This window comes from Metarhizium robertsii (assembly GCF_000187425.2).
Source record: "Metarhizium robertsii ARSEF 23 chromosome Unknown MAA_Scf_9, whole genome shotgun sequence".
NCBI lineage: Eukaryota > Fungi > Ascomycota > Sordariomycetes > Hypocreales > Clavicipitaceae > Metarhizium > Metarhizium robertsii.
In genome coordinates, this window is record NW_011942237.1 from 356,353 (window position 1) to 372,316 (window position 15,964).

A 15,964-nucleotide genomic window follows, 5' to 3' on the forward strand; every position below is an offset into this window, starting at 1 on the left:
CTTGGGCAGACTGCTCAAGTAGTTTAGCTATTAAATTGACAGCGTTGATTTTCAAATGGCCGTACGTACTTATGTATTTACTCGACCTCCGTGATCTTGGCATACACCCCCCTTGAGTGACAGGTCCGCCAGCCCTGTTGATGTCGACGGCCCGGAAGTCTGAATGGACCCCGGTTATTGCCCCCCTCGGCACTTCTACAATGTGCATACCTAGGTATGTATTCATGGGTGTGTCCCGTTGTTTGATATCAATTACCTAAAGTGGATCGATACATTAAAAATATCACTTGTCGGGCAGGGACGAGGGTTCCTCCCGAGTACTCTGTACATACGCTCGAGTCGGACATCGATCGATATCGGTGTGGGAGACCGTGGCCATGCCTCGGTCAACAGTCTTGGCGTACGGCAATTGGATCAGGATGCCGAACGGAGCGGGTTTACGAGGGGGTCAGTCCTTGCAGGAACCTGAAGCTGCAGTCTTGGCTGGGGCTTGAATCGAAGAAGCCTTGGGTGTCTGGTTGCATTGACTGCCAAGCATCAATTGCCCGGTGCTATCCACTCCCCACGATAGTCGATGACTCGATATCCCGTATAATATTCAAAGCTCCGTAATGACACCTCCGTAGACCACTCTTTTTGTCGGGGCACTCGCTTTTGGAAGTTGCTCGCGATTTGGGTTTGAACGGGAACAGTCAGGCGGTAGCATATCCACCCTCAGAGGGACACGAGGCTCTGCAGGGCTCCAGGGCCGACCTGGGACACAGATCACTTGGTACCGTTGACGCCTTGTAGCCAAAGGCGTCTGGTCGCAAAACCGTCTTTGTGGTGTGCACAGACCGGAATCTGCGAAGCCCTCAACACAATCCAGATGGGAATTTTCTAGACCAATCGCGGCCTTGGCGCTCTATTGTGCGAGTGACGTGATTGCATGTACGGCCGACGGCCGCGCGCCGCCGCGTGAGCACAATTGTAACGTCACTACTCGGTATACCGAGTGCTTGCACAGACAGTAGTACTATGCAGCCGCTGCAACCCGAACAACTCCCACCACTTGACATCCTTGAACATTGGCAGGGGTGAGTCCCAGTTGCCCTGCCATACCAAGTACTATACATAGTCGAGTTGTCTCTGAATAGGCCTAGGCAGAGACTCACAGCCGATAGACAGCCTTGGCAGTTCGTTCCCTCTGCGTGTTGATATTATCCCGCACACTATGAGCCAGGAACTTATTATTAGACGCTGACGTACCCCGAAGCACGTTTTGCCAGCACCAGCATTATTTACGCACAGCCATGCCGAACAAAAGTCCTTTGGCAATCATGAAACGGCCTTGTGCGCCAGGACACATGCGAGTCATTTTGATAGAACTCGACTTCGACTTCGACTTCGATACGGCAAGGGCAGGGCAAATCACCCAGAATCAAGTAGTAAGCGATAAAGATACGGCAGCAACCGCCAAGTCCTGATAAGCGTACGGCGAGTCCTGGACTGCCGGAGGCGGAGAACGGCCCTGTGCGTAACCAAAGTCCCTTGCAGCTGCCTTCTCGGTTCCAATTGAGGCAAGGTCGGCGCGAGTCTGGTGGTACACCACGTTGGCATTTGGCCTCAATGCTGCTTGATTTAGGCCTGGCTCTCCCAGCACCCAACAGTGTGGATGGCCCGCCTTGCCCGCTTGTGTTCTCCGCCTCGGAAACCCGTGCTTGTGCTTGCATGTGGGGACAAGAGCCGACATGTCGTGGGCAAAACGAATTTGGACACAGGCCAGCTGGTTCCATCCTGCTATCGCGAGCCAGGTTTCGGCCTCCAACCTCAGGAGGCGCGGAGAACGACTGTGTCCCCGGAACGCTCGAGTTTTTCGGGACTTCATTCTTTCGGTACCGGGGGAGAGGGGAGCCGTTGGAGAAACTGGCCTACACCTTGTCGAACTGCGGAGACGAAGGCATCTTTGGTTAGTCAATTAAGTGTTTTTTGCCTTGCCCAGTAATCGCCTTCCTCCTAGTGTGCACACATTACCCAAGACATACAGAACGAACTGCTGCAGGAACCTCTAGTTCGGGGGACAGCCGGATCACCACATCAACTTCACCGGCATCTACCGTCTGCCCACCGATGGTCAGTAATCAAGCTCTTGCTAGTATCGCGATAGGGAAGTGACAAAGTTCGCTTGGAGAACGACACGCGGGACCCACATGGCGCAATCTTCTTCCCGGATTCAAGTAATCATTATTGTAGTTTGATGTCCGGAGCATTATATGATCGTCAACACCTGTGGGCTTTTCTCAATGCTCGTTTCTTTCATTCGCTCAAGACGCGGATGCGTGCTTTTTGTTGGCTTGTAAAGCAGGCGAAGCAGGCGAAGCAGAGCCAAAGAGGAATGGACTCCGAGGCAACGTGACTTGAATCGACCGATACTGCCAACTAGTGACTGGAGCATTGAATGGTGGGAGGTTAAAGGGGGGAAGACCAGATGAAGGCTGGGATTTTTTTTTCGAGAGATTGTTCAGGAAACTCTTTGCAGATCATTATCCAGGCTTTTGTCGCGACAAGTCCATGTGGCCCGTTTGTGGTGTCTGTATGTACTGTCCTCGTCTACTTCTCCCTTGCCAGTGGTGACCAGAGGATTATAGGCACATTAGGCTGTAGTTTCCGGTGATGCGTACGATACAGCCAATGGAGGTGTCTCGATTCGGCATTGCAGCCACGCCTGGTGGCCATCAAACCGCCAGACTTGTTGTTTCTGTGTATGTATTCTCGACCACCAGGTGGTTGCGGGAGGGGCGTGTCCGAATCATTGGAGAAGACAACCACACGGACTGGGTGCGATTTGCAACTAATGTCGAGCTAGTTTGGTGGAGATGGGGGTGAGTCCAGTCAACAAATGGCTGGGGATTGACCCCAGGCGTGCAGTTACGTACATGAACGAGAGACACATGAATACTGCAGACAGCGTCGAATGGCGGGCGTCCTGGGGTGTCGTGAGGCTACGGAGACCGGTGGTGCCAAGCACCGGATAACCCTCGGTCGATAATGGCTGGTGTGCCCCAACCCTTGGTCACGATGTCTCATTGTTGATAGGACGCCGCACTTGCGCCTGACATTGAGGATAGGCCCGTTGATGGCATCATGTGCAGCGTCAAAAATGCCGACGTTGTGAGATATTGTCAATATCAGCGACGATGGGAGGAGACACGGGGACAGAGCGAAGTCGCCCGTGAAGCTGTCTCAATGAGGTCATGAGCGGTCCGAAAGCGTCGACGTCGACAAACACACAGGATTGAGATCGTGGTCTAGTAGGGTTTAACCAGGCTGCGGAAGGGGAGCAACCAGAGATGCTGAAGGCTGTTCCATGGTAGATCCTTCCGAAGGTTGCTGGCCTGTGACATTGAGGTTGCGAGTTTTCTCCGATGTCAATGTTCTCTTGTCTCTTTCCTTGCTTGCCTTGAGCAAAAGCATGGTTGCGGCCTTCCCCACCAACGCCGAACCAAGAAGGTTGAACAAACCCACCACTCACAGCATTTCCACGGCCTGCCTCGAATTCATCCGGCTACACCAGCACCAGCATTTCAACTTCACCTTCTCCTTGATACTGGTGCCAGCCGCTGCATGGGTCAAAGGGCATGGCTCCAGGAACAGCGGCCAACTAGACACGGTGAACCAGTCATCTTTCATCGCCCGACCCGGCTTTGGATTCGAACGGTTCAACGCTTGGCACTATCCCTGCTACCCGTTTCATGCCCAATCATGCCACGAGTCACCCCTCGAGCCGAACAGTGTGTTCCTTGTACTATCCTCCTTCAATTTTCATCTACCGCCTCTTGTTCTCGATGACGTGCGTCCGAAACAACTGGATCAAAACTTTATATTGCACCACGGCTATTGACGACCTCCACATTCTACAATCTGGCCATGTGTGAGTTGGCTGATCCGCCGGCATGTCTCGGCCGATGGCGACGCCGCTCGACCAGCTACACCTCAACCTAGATTAGTAAGTTGTTACAGACCACCAGTTCTCCCCGATCCCCAGTGAAGGGGCACGGAGTCTTGCTAACCAGGGCAGTGCTTGTCCATGATGTCGATTTAGCTTCTGATGCGACTTGTATTACATCTAGACCTGGCGGTGATTACAGAGCCCTGCGAGCCCACTGCGTTATACACCAGGCCGGTCACTCTGCGGCGCCCTTGTTGGGACTTTTCCCTGCTCATGACCGGTGATGACCTTGCTTGCCGCCTCGGAGTATTGTACCAAAGCGGACTCCAAATGCTGCTCTATTGGCACTGCCCCATCTAGGAATCCCCCCACTTGGAAATATCACTTATCAGCAAATCAGCCACAGCAACAACTCTAATCGACATTGGGAATGGCAACAGCCAACGGGAAGCACAATCCGCGTTTGGACCATCAAACAGCCTTGCCCTAGGCCGGTACTGCCACCATTCGTATGTACACTCGACGGGCGAAAGGCACATACTCCCAAGGCACAGTAAAAAGTGGCGCCGCTTGCTCCATCTTTCAATCGAGTGGCCCATGCCATCTTCATATATCGTTTCATCGAGCTCTTGACATGTTTTGCGTGCAAGGTAGTCATGGCTCAGCCCTCTCCTCGTGGGGTTGAACTTCGTAACATTGAATACTTTGCGCCAGGTCGCGGAACGGCGAGCTCGTCAGCTGGCCAAACTCGAGGAGTCCTCGTAATCAGTTCCCCCGCCTCCGATGTCAGTCCGTCGCCCGCTCACCCTACAGAAGGTAGGCGCCACAGCCAGGTCAGGAATCAGCATCGACAGCCAATTAGCGCCCGGCTTGAGACTTGAAAGGGATGTTGGTCGATCCAAGCGTTAGAAGTCTCAGCCGACTGGTTTTCTGGAAAACGCCTCCGCTAACCCCAGTCACGCCAAGTCTTGGGGTGCGTGCGTGTGTTCCTGAAGCTTCTCCAACGCGTCAATCTAGCTTATGTATGTACACCTGTACACATGCACGGAGTAAATATGCCAGCCAGGTGTGCACTCCGTTTCCTTTCCACTGATGCCGAGTTTATAGCTCAATATGCCTCTTTTCGCTAATGGAGCTCGTTTAGAGCTGGAACTTTTTTGTCCCATGCCCGGCCATGGCACTTTCAAGGGCTCGGGGCATGGGCATGGGCCCAATTCCATCCCCAAAGCACACCATTATCTTGCATCTTCCGCATTATGCGAGATAGTGCAGTCTCTCAGTAATATCGAGACTTGTTTGCTTTTGAACCTTGCCTCACCTCAGCTGGCCTCTGACAGCCTGTCACATTCACCAAGGAGCGTTGCCTATAGAGGGGTGTCATCCGAAGTAGCGGCGTGCTGTTCGGAGCTGCAGAGCTGCAGCCATCCGAGGCCGGGGAGATCGATATGGGGACTCACCAGGAACCAACCGTCAACATGATCCGACCCCACACTCCTTATTAGTGCACAATAACCAGTTTGAGTTTGATCTGAGCCTGTGAGAGATTCGTCGTGCTAAAAGAACTAAACGGAACAGAGCATCTCGTGATGCCCAAGAAGTTCGCTAACTGGAGAAGGGACGTTATCGGAACCTCGTCAGTGCAAATCAGTGTCGAGGCACATGCCTTTTAATCAGGCACAACAAGAGCTGGGATGGCGCATCATCTTACGGCGAATATGCCTTGTTCGACTCTGCAGGCTCCCCGGCTCACGCTGCTGTGCGAGCGAACTTGCATAGGCGTCTACTACTACCTCTTGGCGAGTCCAAGGCATGACGGCCCTTGATAGGGAACGAATACAGCACCTATTGGGCAAGTCCGCAGTCAAAACAACAAGCACGTCATCAAAACTAGCCCTGGCCGACATATGCATTTTACCAGAAGCCAATGCTGATGAGGATGTCGGTCATCAAGTTCGATTCGAATTCACCGCCTGAGGTGTTGTCTTCGTACACCACCCCATCACCTCTGGCGCGTATGTACTGTATGGTTCAAGTAAGCGGTGACAAGGCTTGCATAATGGTGCTCTGCAGTTCCGAGTACATGCAGCATTGCTCTCTATTACTTGTTACACAGCCAAGCTCGTGACGCTGCGGGGTCCCTGCGCGATAAGGCCCGCCCGCTTCGGCCATATCCGCCAGCGAAGCCGCCCGTTGATGGCACGTCGCCTGAAGCGAGATTTGAGGCAGAACGTAATACGAAGCATAATGAAATTATGTTGCCATTGCCTACCGGTATTGTGGTGACGGGTCTGGCTATGGACTAAGGGGTACGGAGTTCAGGCCTACACAGATTGAGGCAATGGGTACGGAGTACAGACAAGAGGCACGGACTGAACCAGGCCCCGAAGTGCGTCGATATGGGACCATCAAGAAAGAAATAGAGAAAACTACAAGTTAAGTGAGTGCTTATATATATCGTCTCTATGTAAGGAAATTGGTGGGCGCAAGGGTAAAAAATAACTTGATAGGTATCATTCCATTGTGTATTTGCTTTCGCGCATCGTGTCAACGTAAACTAAACCAAAATGCTGGTGGTGGCTAAAAGTACATGCCCAGATTCACTGCCTTTTCTCCTGTTCCACATGAAAATTTCGCTCACCCTCCTAGATGCCATGATTTGCGGACATTCAATGAAAACAAAACCTCGACGCAAAATAGTTCGCCAAATAAACAGATTCCGCATATGCTTTCATTTCGATGTGTTGTTGGAGCGCGTCGCCGCCAATGCTTATTCTCATCTCTCGTCCAGACCTCCGCCCCCAGAAAAGGTGATGAAAAAAAAAGGGTTAAAAAACAATGCCACAAGATTGCTACGTAAAGTTTCTCACCAATATAACCAAGATTCTCCTATTCCGCTAAAGTGCAGATGGGTATTCCTCAAACTCCGGTGTTCCTTCTCCATATTTCTGTCCCTTTAATTATTTTTTTTCTTTCTTTTGGACTAGGTATACTTCAGTTTTGTCCATATTTCTTTTTGTCTTACGGACCAGTTGACTTTTTAATCGGACGGACTGCATCATGTGGGCGCTGTGTACGAGGCAGGACTTACAGTGGAGCCTCAAAACATGATCCACTCGGCCTCAGCTCCAGGTCCGCCAAAGCACTTTGCCCAATTGAACGGTCCCCGGCAACCGGCCATCTTAGCCGGGCCGGACCTGTGACGCAAGTCGGGTGTGGCGGCATTGAACTCACCGGCCCACAGTTTCTCCAGAATGTCCAGGGCCGACAGATTATTCATGTAACCAGACCGGGCCATGATGTCGCGGCATTTGGTTCGCACAATATTCTGCTGTAATTCATTGACGCACTCAGAACCCGCGACGAACAATGGCCAAAGGAGAAATTTCTCGGCCGTGCTGCCGGCGTCGAGGCTGGTGGCGTAGTAGACAACTTGACTGACTAGGTTCTGGAAGTTTGTGTGGCTGGATGGCGTGCTCGGACCCGCAAGGCGCTCGGTGTAGAGGAGGGCGGCATAGCGGAAAGCCTCTGACAGAGATCCAAGATCCCGAACCTGGGATGGGCAGGGAGATCCCGGCAACGATGCCGCAACTGCAGCTGCGTCAAACTGCCAGTTCTGCAATGCCAGTCGCGCATCTTTCCATTCGCGCCAGAATAGTGATCGACTGTCATCAAATGCTGCAGATGTGCACATGGCAGAGGCGAGAATCTCATCGTCATTAAGTGTCGTACCAAATCCGTTGCCGTCAAAGCGGTGCGCGGGTATCGGGTACATGTCACTGAGCTGGTGTGACTGTTGGTGTTGTGGTTGCTGCTGCGCGTGTTGGTTTTGTTGCATGTGAACACTGCCCACGTTGGTGATACCAGCACCGTATGGATGTCCAACCGGCGATCTAACCATCCGATGAGTTGGTGCAGTGTCAGCACTTGGTCGACGAGAAGATGCCATGTTTTGTACGGGGCGATGTTGTGAAAGTAGATTCAATCTACCGAGCTTGCTAATCGTCTTGAATAATTCCCTGTCACAGCCCACAAGGTTTTCTGCTCCGAGGGGCAACAGCGGTAACCCATCATCCACGGCTGGGGCAAGCTGGGCCTCGCGATCGTTGATGCTTGCCGAGATGGCGTCAAAATAGGTAAACAGTGCTTCGATCCATGCCGAGCCCCTGGAATGGCCAAACTGTTCTGTTCGCATGGACAAGATCTTTTTCACACCAGCAAATTGGGTGTGGAACTTGGCCACGCCAGACTCTACCATGCGGTAGTGGCAGAGAAGAAGGATAGTGGCTAGGACAGAGTCGTGTGTAGATTTAAGCGGATCATTGAGATGCTCATTGAGAAGGTTGACCGCCAAATTTCGGTGCTGAAACTCTTCGGCCAATGAAGGATCATCTGGCTGGCGATCACCCAGACTGTCGATGACGTTCTTTTCCGTCGTGAGCTTCTCAAGCAGTTCCTGCGTATCTTGCCCAAGACTCAGTTTTCTCTTCATTCGCAGATTGCAAGCCGATAGGGCACAGATAGCATGCTGAAGGCTTTGACTGTGAACCGCCAACTGAAGAATATGATCCCGAAAAGGGTTATGTGGTCCATCAATATATACCATGGAAGGCGCAATAGTGTTTTTGTAATAGTCCATGAAAAATGGCATCCTCGCTGCGAGGTCCGGGCTAACTCGCAAAGGCTCAGGTTCTCGAAGCGTGGTAGGCCACCTGTTCGACGTGTGTTCGGATTGCGGTGACTGAAGTTCTTCTTCGCGTTGATGCGAAGATGATGTCCAGCTATTGGCAACAGGGCTGCAACTTGAATTGTATACGTCGATTTGTGGAACACCTGCTGCCTCATTAGAACGGGAAGGCTGGACAAGGCGCCATGTGATGCTCACTGAGGCTGTCACACTCCCGCATCAGCTTTTGGCTCAGGTGTGTGTCGAATGGGTCCAAGTGAGAGTTGATACTCGAGCTATGTTCTGATGCGGCGTATACCAAGCCAGGACACGACGTTGGCACACGAGTGTGGTCTAGGACTAGTCCTGAAGGAGGACTCTGGGAGACGGGAGAGTGCTGGTTTCTCCCGTATCCATCATAAATTACGGATGATCCACTACCAAAGGGCATTTCATCGCGGGAATATGTTTGGCTAAGAGGGGAAAGATAGTCCACATCGCTTACAGAGTCGACTGATGATGATAGGCCATCTGTAATAAGAGGCAGGGGAAATTTGGAGTATTTTGGCGTCGCGTCTGGCGAATGTACAAGTCCACTGGAGTAATGAATATTGCCCCAGCCATGTTGAGGAACAGTTGCTGTGCCGTTCTCAGGGTGGGACATGGAAAGATAGTCGTATCCAGGTCCAGGATATGAGTTTGCTGGAGTTGAGACGGAATGCGTCACTGACGGGATATCGATAGGCCCTCGGTGTCTGCGCGCCTCTTCCTGCTCTGCCCAGTGAGCGGCCATAACGGCCGCCGTCGAGTTGGCACGACCTCGAGTCACGGGGGATTTCTTGGGCTCTCTAGATACTGGAGGAGCCTTGGCGATGGGAAGAGAAAGTCCTCGAAGCTTGCCTCTGCTAGCAACTCCAACTCCCCAGGTGAGCTGAGTCTTATATCCGGAGCATTCATTTCCAATTTCGAGACATTGAGAGCAGTATGGCCGTCGGCGATCACACTTGACATTTCGTTTCGAGCAAGTGAAGCAGTCATCCGCAGCACCTCCAGCTGGAGCACGTCTTCTGCGCTTGCGCACTGCGGCTGCGTCTTTGACTGAGACTGTTTGTTGAGAGAGAGGAGCTGTCATGGTCACAAGCCAAACCTCGGGTTTTTGTCTTCTTAACACGAGTAAGAGGCCTTGTGTTGTGTTTCGATAGTGCTTTGTACGAATATATTGATAACGAGCGAAATAGCAGGGCGTACGATGAGAGTAGTTGCGGCCGAGGTGGAACCACGGGGCAAGTGTGTAGAGATCTTGAAAGGACGTGAGGTGAAGGATGGTAAGAGAGGAGGAGGTGGAAGAGCAAGAGGCAGAGGGTGAGGGTGAGGGTGAGTAAGAGGAAGATTTGTAAGTATAAAGTGTCCAAGTCTATGTGCAAATGAAATACACCGGCTGATGCAGATGTTGTATGCAGAGAAAGGAACCGGGTGGTAACACGGTTATGTATATTAAGAGACTCGGATAGTTGGACTGACTGATAGGGACTGACAGTGATGGTCAGGGCCACAAGGAGCGGCGGCGGTAGGAGAGGTGCTCGCGCCTTGAAGCAAGCTGACCAGGGTCTATCTGCATTTCTCCATACATCCCATCGAGAAACTAACCAGGGTGTGTGCTCGTAGACGATGGGATGCTCGGTACTACTTCATGGTCCTCTGTGGTCCCCCGTGGCCCTGTGTAAAGTGGGAGCGAGTAACCCGGTGGTGTGGTGTCCCTGTAGGCTGTTGTCGTACTGTTCCACAAACATCTGTACCGTACATGGGACGGAGGGTTGGTTATCTGGAGAAAAGTGGGATGGGATGGGCGTGCCCGGCAAGCCTGGTCTCGACGACACATCGGCGTGAAGGTAGCAACCGTGAGGAGATCAGCGGGGACCGTCGCAAGGATGGGCCGGGGGGAGGGGTGTCTGCTGAGCCTCCCCTTGGACTCCCCGGCTAGCGATATTGGGGGGTGAACAAGACAGCGACGGTTAGCCTGGGCGAAGAGGCGAAAGATGCTAAAGAAGCCTCTCCTTTTTACGACCAGCCAGTCGCCTACCAGAGAAGGGGGACATTTGTCGGACGCCGCGACTCGTCCAAGATGCCACTGGCCAGGGTTGCCATCTCAAAAGTTGTGTCGCACATACAATCATCCGTACGGCAAGGCACTTTCGACGCATTGTCGTCTGTGGAGTTTCTTTAGCAGGTTGGCTCAAGCTGAGTCCGGTCAGATATGAGCAACGCATGCAATGCACGTGAAGCTGCCCCGCGTGCGCGTGGTGTCTTTAAGCATGTCTCAATGCGAAGAAACCTGCTTGCCCAGGCGAGCGAGGCCAGTGAGTACATGTAACACAAGATAACTGTAGCTGCTCCGCATGCCTAGATCCTCTGCAGATTGTGACTTCCCAGAGCCGTGGAGGGGCCGAGAGAAAGGTGGTTGTTCGCCGTGCATTAATTGACATTTGGGCTCTGCGCCTTCGCGGGGTGAGGTACCACCAGTCCGTTCTGCCCGGGTAATCGTAGAGACAGACACCCTGACAGGAATCGTCAAGATACCAGGCCGTGATTGGGGGAGAAGCTGATCGATGTTGCCGTCGGGTGTGGCAGATAGCAAAGCATGCGGGCATGCAGGGCGTGTGATGAAGAATTTTTGGAGGCGGCACTGGGGAGTTTTTGGGGTCGAGTCGACCTGGAGGTTGGAGGGGCAAAGGGGGGCCGTGGTTGTGAGAACTTGTGTCCCACAGAACCACAAGAACCATAGTGCCAGGCCGGACATGAAGTCCTGAACTGCTCCATGCCGGCCTGCCAGCTTGACCAGGTGTCCGTCAAGTGCCCGTCAAGTGTCAAGTCAGCTTCACCTGGCGGGACTAGTCACGGCACCTGTATCTGTTCAATGCTGCCTTTAGGAGGTGCGCCGACGGCCGTAATGGAGCCATGCCGCATCACGCCTTTCCCTCCGCCGCCCATCAACAGTGACACCTCGACCGAGAGCCAGCACTGAAAATATCACGAGGACCAGACCCTGCCAGTCGTCAGGGAGCCATTCTTGATCTTTGCATTATTCGGATTGAGGGGCCAGGTGGCAATCAAAGCTCCGGTGGCAGTTGATCCGGCCAAGAAGGCAGATTGTTCGGCGAACATTGAAGGCAGTACAGTGAATACAACGCCGTTGAGGCCTCGGCCTCTCTGGTCCTTCGTCTCCTCGGTCCCCGTGGCTCTAGACCCCATCACCAGGCCAGCTGCACGAGGGCATCCCGTCTGGAGAGCAGACGGGCACGCACGCGAGCACGCGAGCCTCTGTAGCTATGTTCCTTGCAGAGTACGCCTAGTGCCAGGCAGATGAAGAGACATTTAGTGGCAAAAGAAATTCGGAGAGAAGACAGAAGCATAAAAACCGGCCCTAGCGAGACGAGACGCCCTTTGTCTCCGTCATGAAATTCAGGGTTTAGGGCCCATGGATGGGGGCCACATCACGAAAGGTATGGCGCGAATAGGATGACACTAAAGCTGCACCGGCACCTCTCCCAGTTTGCCTCTAGCGTCTTCCGAGTCTGCGTAGTGCTAGGTTCTTTTGTAAAGCCCACTTGGGCACCCACTCCATGCAGGCGCTTCTGGGGAGGAGCCGCTAACTTGAGGAACGTTTTGATGCTTTTCAGATAGATAGGTAGAGAGGCAGGGTGGATGGGAGGACAGAAAGAGAGAACAGGCCCAGGAGGAGGCTGTAGATAAAATGATAGTAGGTCAGGCTGTTCATCCGAGACTAGCCCCACTTTAATACTCATCTGATATTAGCTCCCCTTTTTGTAAAAAAAAATTAATAATTCCATGTTCTGAAGCTAACCCGGATCTTAACCCTAACCCTAATATTCAGTTAACCTTAATTAACCCTAACCCTAGTCCTAACCGATACCAGCTCCACATGCTGGTATCAGGTGAGCGCCTGGACCTAATATCATGTCTTCTAGATCCTCCCCAGCAAGACGCGATAGATTGCTTTTTGCCGCGACCCCATCGCTCATGTACATAGATAAATTAAAATGAAATATCCCGCAAATCTGGTTTGTGTGGGGGAATCGCATCGGGTGCCATGTGCTTAGGACAGCTATTAGTACTACTATACCCAACAGGTGCGGCGTTTTGTTTGCAGAAACTTAAGCTTAGCGTTCCATCGGCAAGTTCGAGGCCAATCACTAGATGAAGAATCCAGCATGTTCGCCCAAATGATAACGCGAGCGGTCGCCCTGCCACTAAATGAATATACATAACGCGGCAGCCGTACATTAACAGGGGTAACTCCAAATGACCATATCCATGATGTAACCATCATGCAGCTGTTTGAAATCACTCTTCTAGCGTGAGAGGACAATATGTATTTATACCTCTTTGCAGCATGTAGGTACAGAGAAGTAGAGATCCGGAATGACTTATTATTAGTACTTAAGTAGCGAACATGGCTGAGATGCTGCACCCACTTTGTTCTTATCATGCCTTGGGTGGATCACAAACAGCTTTTTCGTGTCGTAAACTATGCGTTTCAGACTCGGCTTTGGAGAGAACTTTCGAGATCGATGTGGCGAGTCATGATTTCATTTGGAATTCCATTTTTGGTTGGCCCGGGAAATCGTTAATGTCGCGATTTCGATTGATGCATAAATATCCCGAGCACCGCTGCCTTCACCAGAGCCCTCACGGCAGAATTGGATGCAGAGGAAAGAAGGGAAAGCCTCAAATTTTGTCCAGGGCAGGCGACTGCGGGTAGCCGTTCCCAGCAACCTAGATCCCCCCGTGGCAGTAATATCATTTTGCACTCTTTGATACTGCTGGTCGTGGCGTCCCTCGGTTCGGTCTTGGCAACTGCAACTTAAGCATATGCGCAGCAGGGACCTGCGTTGATGATGGTGACGGCGGCAATAGCCCTCACGTCCGAGAATACGGCACCGGGCGTATGGGCGCAAACTAGTGCAATGACGAGGCCAACAGCCGCCAGCGAAACTCAAGGGCCGCAGCCACCGAGGAACAAAAGCTTCCGCCGTCGACTCCTGATGGTGTTGACGAAGATGCCTGAATAGAGATTCATGCTGTGGCTGAGCTAGTCCAAAGGCCTTAATTGTTGCCTTCGTAGCTAGCGGCTGCAACGACTCGGCCGACTCTTCTCCTGCCTTCTTGTGCGAGAAGGGGGTCCACTTACATCATCGTATTTCCGACTTCGTACTCACCAGGTATTTAAAATGACTGCAGAGGGAAGTCACGTCCATGCGACCTGCTTTAAGTTCAAACCTCCAGTCCGCGCTTGTAGTCGAGACACCTGGAGCAATTGGACCAAATCCCTAGAGGGAGTCAAGAAGCCTGGTCCAACTTGGCATGCATTAACGAAACCCGAACATGACAGAAGGGCATGTGCCTCGCACACCGGCAGGCATTTCGGGAAGGCTGCCACAGCAATCTACTGCTTTGCGAGGCAATATTCCATCTCAGCCATGACCTCATTGACGCCGATGGCGATTGCCCCATTCCCGCCTTGTTCAGCCCGAAGAGGATTGTGTCTGTTGCGCGACAATACAACACCAACTAGGACTGGAACGCGGTTTGTACATACAAAGGGCAATAAAGCCACAGCATTTTCGGACTGACCATCTCCATCAGGCAAGGCGAAGATCGCATGGATATTTGTGAGAACACAACTCCATCAGCCAACCAGTTCTGGCTCTTGCAATCACATCATCTGATATCGACGTCTGGATCCTTGTGGCCCCTTTGTCACCAGTGCAGAGCCTGGCCGCTAGTGAATGGGGCAGCCACCTTTCAAACGGCCCCAAGCCACGACGGCCCCGTCCCTCAAGATCAATCCATACATAGAACACGGCAGACGGGGCAATCCTTGCTCCATCTCGCCACAATGGCGAACGGCTATCACACCCTCAAGTCAGCGCACATAATTCGGTTGGCAAGAGGCGGCCACGGCGAGAGACGGAGAAAATCTGCACCCAAAATTTAACATGCAGACGTCGGCTGAGATTTGCTGTCAGCCAGCACCCAACACTGAGGTTGCACGAAGTTAGTTGCTGGGCCGTTTGGAGTCGCAAGACGCCAAGGGTTCGCACTAGCAGATTTGGCCATGCGTGTCTCACTCCCTGGTTAGTGATCAACGTTTTCTAGAAGTTGAAGACTAAACACATCTCCCGTGTTGCGTACTTTGCTCTATCGACTCTAGTATTAGCTTCCTCTCATCTCCACATGGTCCGTAATGTTCGCTGGGAGCCTGAAGAACTAACGCGATCAAATTCTGGCTAGGCGACCCAGACATTTCATGTGTCACAACTCCTGTTATTCTCAGCATGGTTGTGCCTGTTGAGCCGCAGCCAGCTTCACAGAAAGACTCCGCTTATAGAGGTTCCGAGATGCGGCGCATTACGCATAGTCGTTGATGACTCTTGTGGCGAGCTAATGTTTTCAGTCGGCAAAAGCACCCTTTTTTAGTCAGCACTGCAACTGGCAGCATGAATTGGTGGCGGCAGACCGCAGAACAACACCCTTGGGCATACACCACGCGTTAGACTGAGTCTCGTTTTACTAAAGCATGCATCAAGTTTGTCGATCTAAAACATGGATCAAACCATGCTCTTCGGTGCCATCGTCAGTCACTAGCAAGGACAAGCAGAGTCCAGCATGTTGGTTGCGACGGTATGTGTTGATGTTTTAATAAATCGGATACTGAGATACTGCCTGCTAATTTCGCGATCAACAAATCGGAGCTGGCCGGGTATGATCTCAATGGCCGCGGAAGCTCCCATTAATTTCAAGGCGCACCCACCAATCAGAATAGTCCTCTGGCTGGTTTGAATCGAACCAGACGAGATCTATTGTGGAAATTGCAGGACAAAGGCCAGACCGCGCCTACCCAGAGCAGCACCTTCTGTTTTAACGACTCTGCCGAAAGCAGAGGCCTCCTACAAAAGGAGGTCTTATTTTGGTACATGTTCTGTTTTTCCTTGGCACACCGTCAATGCCTTTCGCGATTCCCCAGTGCTGCCAGTTCCCCTGAGAGAGCGTTAGAGCGGACCCTCGATTTCATGTGCTTCAGACGGTCAACTTGATCCAACCAGTCGGATACAATGTAGGCTCACACCCATCGGAGTCCGGACTATCGTGCCACCCAGAGACAGTGGCCAACGCAGCGCAAAGACTGGCGATGGATAGGCCTGGATAATGGCTCCAGAATCATTGAGGAACGCCTCGTGGAAGCAGATCAAGGGGCGCGATTGGGGTCTAAGCCTCAAGGGATGCAAAAAGCCCTGCCCAAGGCGGTCTAGCTCCACTCCGTACCTGGAGATGCTTCTGGCCAATGACATGCC

The 15,964-nt window shown here is 52.3% G+C and overlaps 2 protein-coding genes across 2 annotated transcripts; both read right to left on the bottom strand.

Annotated features, from left to right (window-relative positions):
• Positions 1–1,420: 1,420 nt before the first annotated feature.
• Positions 1,421–1,732, bottom strand: MAA_11538 (Like-Sm ribonucleoprotein (LSM)-related domain protein; the record flags this gene model as incomplete). The annotated part of the gene is made up of 1 exon (XM_011413533.1): positions 1,421–1,732. The coding sequence occupies one exon, from the start codon at positions 1,730–1,732 to the stop codon at positions 1,421–1,423; it is 312 nt and encodes a 103-aa protein (XP_011411835.1).
• A 5,293-nt stretch (positions 1,733–7,025) lies between these two features.
• MAA_01515 (Fungal transcriptional regulatory protein) lies at positions 7,026–9,723 on the bottom strand (the record flags this gene model as incomplete). Its single annotated transcript, XM_007819513.1, has 2 exons — positions 7,026–8,758; positions 8,811–9,723. The coding sequence occupies 2 exons, from the start codon at positions 9,721–9,723 to the stop codon at positions 7,026–7,028; spliced, it is 2,646 nt and encodes an 881-aa protein (XP_007817704.1).
• Positions 9,724–15,964: the final 6,241 nt, after the last annotated feature.